The sequence below is a fragment of the Rhincodon typus genome, chromosome 35 (genome assembly GCF_021869965.1).
Source record: "Rhincodon typus isolate 14 chromosome 35, sRhiTyp1.1, whole genome shotgun sequence".
Lineage (NCBI taxonomy): Eukaryota > Metazoa > Chordata > Chondrichthyes > Orectolobiformes > Rhincodontidae > Rhincodon > Rhincodon typus.
Window position 1 is genome coordinate 20,296,462 of NC_063366.1, and position 6,966 is coordinate 20,303,427.

The 6,966-nt window shown below is 41.2% G+C and overlaps 1 protein-coding gene across 1 annotated transcript in view; it reads left to right on the plus strand.

Annotated features, from left to right (window-relative positions):
* The window catches only part of LOC109913833 (E3 ubiquitin-protein ligase TRIM58-like), a 47,460-nt gene extending 41,611 nt beyond the window's left edge, over nucleotides 1-5,849 (plus strand). The window contains exon 7 of the mRNA XM_048616666.1: nucleotides 4,635-5,849. Within this exon, the coding sequence (XP_048472623.1) occupies nucleotides 4,635-5,185 (551 nt within the window). The 3' untranslated portion in view covers nucleotides 5,186-5,849. The remainder of the gene's footprint in view (nucleotides 1-4,634) is intronic.
* Nucleotides 5,850-6,966: the final 1,117 nt, after the last annotated feature.

Below are 6,966 nucleotides of genomic sequence, written 5' to 3' on the forward strand. Positions count from 1 at the left end.
ACCCTTCATCAGAAAAGGGTCTGATGAAGGGTCTAGGCCCGAAACGTCAGCCTTTCTGCTCCTGTGATGCTGCTTGGCCTGCTGTGTTCATCCAGCCCTGCACCTTGTTGACTTAAATATATTCTTTTGTTACGGATTTGATCACAACATGTTGGAATTGCTGCTTAGGCCAGCATTTATTGCATAGAGCTAATTGCTCTTTGGAAGGTGGTAGAGAGCTGCTTTTCTGAGTCTCTGCAGTCTATACGATTTCAGTACAACCACACTGCTGCTGGAGACTGAATTACAAGATTTTGACCCAGTTACAGTATAGGGATTATAACAGTGTTCCAAGTATGAATGGTATCTGATTTTCAACGTTTATTAAAACATTTTTAAAAATCTAAAATATGAGCAAAAGTAAGCAATTCGGACCATTGAGTTTTCTTGCCCATTCAATAATACCACGGCTGATCCTGTTCATTAATGCAATACTCCTACACTCTCCATATACCATTCGATACGATCCAGAAATCTAGTTTTTCTGAAATGTATTCAGTGACTCGGCGTCCACAGCGTTATGTGGCAGTGAATTACATAGTTCCCTCAGGGAGGAACGAACGTAAGTTCTTCTCATCTCAGTCTGAAATGATCTATCCTGAATCCTGGGATACTGACTCGTTGCTTTCGGTATCCAAGTGAAAGGAATCTCATCCTTGCGTTTCGTCTGTTCAGAACTGTCACACTTTTAAACAATTCAATGAGTTCTTCTCTCGTATTTTTAAAATACAGTGAATGCAGGCCCAATATCTCCACATACGATAAACATGCACGTTTTGATGAACTCCCTCTGTGGCAAGTACCGGATGAGAAGTCCGAGCCGTGGTCACACCAAGGATCTGTTTAGTTGCAGAAAGGCAATTTTCCCCCGTAATTTCCTTGCAAAGAAGGCCAACATACCATTTGTCTTCCTAACTGCTTGCTGCACCTGCATGCTTGCTTTCAATCACTGATGAACAAGAATAGTCTCTTTTGTACACCAGCATATTCCTATCTATCACCCTTTAAATAATATGCTTACAATCTGTTTTCATTCCGAGCAAGATCCAGAACTCCACCTTGTGCAGAAATTGTATTGCATTTTCCCACTCACTGACTTATCTAAATCATTCTGAAGTCCCTTTCCGTCCCCTTACCATTCAAATTTTTCCTAGTTTTGTGTCATCCCCAAAGTTGGAAAATTATGTTTAATGTCCCCCATTCAAATTAATATTGTATTACAGCCACTTCCCCATATCCAAGCATGGATTTTGGGTAACTGTAATTGCAGGTAATTGCAGGAGACGTAGTCGCCATGGACACTGGAAGTGTCTCTGAATTAAGAGATCACACAGGTGATGCATCACGGCCGAGTTTCTCTGTCATTAATACCCTGAAACTGTTCACTTTAAGTTTTTACTTCCTTCTAGTTTAAAATATTATATACATATATATATTAAGGACCTTCCCTGATTCCTTAATTTAAGGAACATCCAGCAACCGGCAGGGCAATTAATGAAACTCCTGGCCAGATAAGAACAAACATTACAAAAGAGAAAGAAATATAGTTTTTGAGCACTTTGCCACCAATACAGTTTGTTTTTAACATGGAAACATTGTTATAACGCAAAACAAAACAACAGTCAATTTGTGCATCGAAATTTCCTAAAAACAACAGAATCATAAAATGTTGTGATGCATGAGGAGGCCATTCGCCCCAACGTTTCTGCATTAGCTATATTACGTCGTCCGGCTGTTATCTGTATGCCAATCTCCTGCCTATTCCCCAAATTCTTGCAAATCATTACTATCCAAAAAGAAAACAACCCAGTGTCTTTTTTTAATGCTTCAATTGAACCTGCCTCCACCACCCTTCCAGAGAGTGCATTCCAGACCCTTATTCATTTTGCTCACATCAACTCTCTTCGAATATATACCACCTTTTTCTTGTTTCTTCAACAATTTGAAACGGACCAGATAATGTTTTCCTAATGTTGTTACTTGAATAATTATTGTCCTGGTCAGCCGACCATAAATAATTCGGTATAATTTCATGTACAATTTTTTGCATTCACTTTACAAGCACTAGTTAGATTATTCTACTGTCTGACATTGAATGGATTTGCACTGTTCATGAACCACCCGATGGTTGACCACAGTTGGATTAGACTTTATTTCTATCAACGGTCTCCAGCTTGCGTTCAGAATGACAATTCACTCCAAAATATAACCCATCAGCACTGTATAACATTCCGCATTAATTTGATCATCTGGAGCAGTGATTAGGGCCCGTAATTTTGAATAAGAAGACGCCAGTTCAAGTTTAATCTCCGAAGCTGATACCATTGGAAGGTGCATTTATAATGTCACCGAACAGCTTAAACCTGCAAACTGAATAGTCAGTGTAAAGGAGAAATTTGTAATCAGTCACATCTTGGAAAAATAAGTGGTTGCTGTCATCACAGTCTGTAGCTGCAAAGCAACATGTGTTACATGTTAAAAAAAAAGATCGTTATCGCTGTAACTTGGGAGCTCGCAGTGAAGTGCGATACTACACAGTGGCATTGTAAATTTCCCATTCCGCTGTATGAGCAGTGCAGTTTTTTTTTCCAACACGATTTTCATCTTGGACTCTGGGAAAGTTTATATTCACAGGTTGCTTCAACACAATTTTGAAGAACGGAAGAAACCTATTGCATTGCCTTTGGAACCGGTTTCACAAACTAGAACTAAACCTCCACGTAGATTCCCATTTAGTCTCTGACCAAGATTGATTTATTCACTAAATAAAAACCTAAAGAATTGCGGATGCTGTAAATCAGGAACAAAAACAAAGTTGCTGGAAAAGCTCAGCAGGTCTGGCAGCATTTGTGGAGGAGAAAACAGAGTTAACGTTTCGGATCCGGTGACCCTTCCTCAGAATGATTTATTCACTGTTCTCACTTCACAGGTTTAACCAATATTTCCACTGGTTAAATATTACATTCCATGTTTCGTTGTTTTAATTTTTATTCTCTTTGTGTATTATTCTCTGTATTGAGCTAGGCCTAGCCACAAAGGCCCAGGACCTTCTATTCCAGGGTTTGGGTTTTCTGCTGCTGTAGATAGGTGTTTTAAAAAAAATGTCAAGTGTCGGAGATAACAAGGTGTAGAGCTGGATGAACACAGCAGGCCAGGCAGCATCAGAGGAGCAGGAAGGCTGACGTTTCGGGCTTAGACTCTCCTAGGCCCGAAACGTCAGTCTTCCCGCTCCTCTGATGCTGCCTGACCTGCTGTGTTCATCTAGCTCTACACCTTGTTACGTCAAGTGTCGGAGGCAGGTTAAGTCTCCATTGCAGTGCACATCGTCCATACTCAAAATTTTGTTATTTTGTGCTTTTGCCTCTGCTCTTTTCAGTGGTCAATCTTTGCTCCTGGATTCCTCCAACATTAGGACTGCACTGTTCTAAATCAGGGGGATGGAGGGGAGAAAAGTAAAAGTGGACAGGAACAGAGATGTAGAATAAACTGCAGCGAATTATCTGTTCGTTCCCTGCTAAGCCGAATGTACATTTCCTTTGACTTCAATGTTACAACATAATTGTTGCCTCAAAAGAGGATCCGCAAATGAAATTCCATATGATTTGGGTTCCGACCGTATGCTAATTACACGTCTGGTCATTCCTTAACTCAGCTCTCGCACTCAATTCCTTCAAATTCAAGGTACCTTGATCCACAGTAAACTTCAGAGCTCCGAACATTCTTAACCTCTGGAGCTTTGCTCCTTTATACGGTTGACGTCTGGACAAAACTTAATTTACATCCAAACTATCTTTGGGCTTCCCTGTGATCTTATTTGATTTTCTCTCCAAGACACAAAATCTAGATTAATCGACTTCATTGCTGCTGAACTCTTGTGCACTCATATCTTCTTCCTGTCTTCCATGTTAGCTCATATCGTAAATGGTTCAGTTTTCTCAGGTCTTATCCAAATTATTTTCAAATCCACTGATATAAAACTGTCCATTACATATACCCAGAAGTGATCCCTATGACCTACACTTGGTTCATATCTAATCCTCATTACACGGCTGTCAAACCTGAAACTATAACACCCATTCTCCTGCAATTGGATCTTCCACGGTGCTTCTGTCATCCATTCACTGGCTCCCTCTGTATTAGAAATCAGACGAGAGAAAACTGCGCTCATGTGCCGGTTTTAGGGCTACGGGAAGGACCGATGTCTGATCTCGGGTTTTCTGTCGGAAAGGATTGATAAATATTCCTCAGCTGGAATATGGCACTCCCTGCGGGGAATTACACATTTACGAAGATAGCAAGTCATTGGAAACTGCGTGGTGGAAATTTATCAGGATTGCATCAAGAATGGGGTTCTTCAGTTAGATGGAGAGATTGGAGAAACAGAAACTGCTTTCCATCCGGCGGAGAATATTGAGGTGGGAAGGGTTGGGGGTGTGGATGGTGGTTGAACAGAGGTATTTGGACATTTTGAGTGAATAGACAGCAGACTCCCTTCGCGCTCATGACTGCAAATTACAGGAACATAAACCAAGCATTTCAATAAATGAAAACAAGGACCAAATTACTGACAATGTTTTTTTTAAATAATCTCCCAGCTCCTGCTTCTGTGACCCTGGATCCGAACACAGCGAATCCTTGGCTCGTTCTGTCTGAGGACCGGACCAGTGTGAGGCTCGGCGGAATTCGAAAGCAGCTCCCTGACTCCCCGACGCGTTTTGATCAGTACGCCTGCGTCTTGGGAGCGGAGGGATTCACTTCGGGGAAGCATTATTGGGAAGTGAGGGTTGGCAATAAAACAGAGTGGCGTTTGGGAGTGGCCCAAGAATCTATCAACAGGAAAGGGGAATTCAACCTAAGATCTGATTCTGGCTGCTGGCTCGTGTGGTTGAAACCAAGGAAAGGATACGTCGCCGGTACCTCTCCCTCTGAGACCAGCCTCACGACAATTGTGAAACCCCGGAACATCGGGGTTTACCTGGACTATGAGGGTGGACAGGTGTCATTTTACAATGCGGACACCATGTCCCCCCTCCACACTTTCACCCACACTTTCACTGAGAGGGTCTTTCCCATCTTCTTTCCGGGTCTGAATGTCGACTGCAAAAACGCAGCACCACTGATAATCTGCGGTGTCAGAGATCACTAGAAAGGCCGCCTCATAATTTTACACACCATGTCACCATGTCCTACAGGGGTCATCGGCCTCAAAGATAAGTGGGGCATTTGGACCAATTGTCACCTGAGGTTGTTGCAGTCACCAATATTTTACAATTGGTGATATTTATATTCTTAGTCAGTATCATGAAAGAAAGTTATAGCAACTGCACCAAAGATGCAGTTAATTTCAAAACTAATTTGAAAATCTCAAAAGCATTGTCAATCAATGAGGGCAGAAACAACGGTGAATCGCAACTCAGCAAAAAAGAAACATTAATGAAACACGATAATTAAAGTTTAAGAGTGCTAGGAAGAGCTATTAGGTTGTGAGAGAACACAAGGGGGCGTTGATGACAAAGGAAACTCATTATGTCGCCGCAGTTTTATAATATCCCATGAAAGTGAAGAGGAGAAGGGGAACCACGTAGAAATTAAATTACAAGGAAGTAGACGGGATTATTGGCGATAAGTCAAAACCCAGATGTTGAAAATTAACAGAAAGCTCATACCTGTGGAGAGTTTGGACAAAGATTGTGTAAAAATATTTTATTTTTAATACGTAGATGAATGTGCTGTGCCCTGGCTCTGACTCGTACAACGACCCTGTGAATGTAAATATTAAACAGGAGTGTTCCATCGCTCAAGATTTTAAATGTTCCTGTATTATCTTGCTGACAAATGCAGCTCCTTCCTCCACACACACACACACACACACGCACACACACACATTCAAACACGAGTGGTTATAACCTGTCAATGATGGTTCTTCAACCTTAAACAGCAGGAGGCCAAAACCAAGACAGCAAGCACATCAGCAATAGAATGTCAGGGTGTTGCCGCTGATACTGAAGAATAGTTTCATCAGATTGATGACATATTTACCCTACTTTTGAGAGCCGGAAACGTTCCCTGAATATCAGGAAGATCAAAGTCCTTTACCGAATAGGTCAAACGCAATAATATTAGAGCAGGAGAGATGCATTCCCATACGAGGTAGAAGAATCACATTCAGAGTTCCCACTCTATTGAAAGAGGTAGAAAGTAAAACAGAAATGGGAAAACGCGCATAGGACAAGTATAAATTTAGTAATGCATTTATGAACCAGGTTGAAAAAAGGAGGTTCTGGGGAGGTGAAAAATCAATTGAGAGAAGCAAAGACAGAGGATTAGAAACGTCTGGTCGTTAACAAAACATAAAATGCAAAACCTATCAACAAATAAACATTAGTGCCATTTTCAGGGGATAAATCAAATTATTCATACCGACTGCCATCCTGCATTCACCATCCATCACCTTTCACTTTCTCTGCAACTCATCCGACAGCCCCGATAATTGAGGATGAACTTTGTAAAAGCGCTTGATGCAAGACGCAAATAGTAATAGAAAACTTTGCTTATGGTTTCATTTCCAATTTAACTGAGCCCAGAATCGTTATTTCATTTCTCCTTTTTTTTAAAAAAAAAGAGGTGTTGGCAATATTTGCGACCAATGCTCGTCAGCAGACAAGTTGCACTACTGTAATTCATTTCAAACGTAGTAATGCAGTACTATCTTTCGCCTGTGAGCAACATAATAAGCAGGAAAGTCACTGGATCCATGCAGTTCACAGCTAATTCTACCCGGTCAATTTCTCTCTACAGTAGACTTTCAATTTGTTTCTTATCTCCTCCTCCTTTTACTACCCGAAAGTGCAGCATTATGTTCAACCACGATCTGGAACCACATTACCCAGCACATACCAAACTTTACCATTAGCACTGTAACGAAGA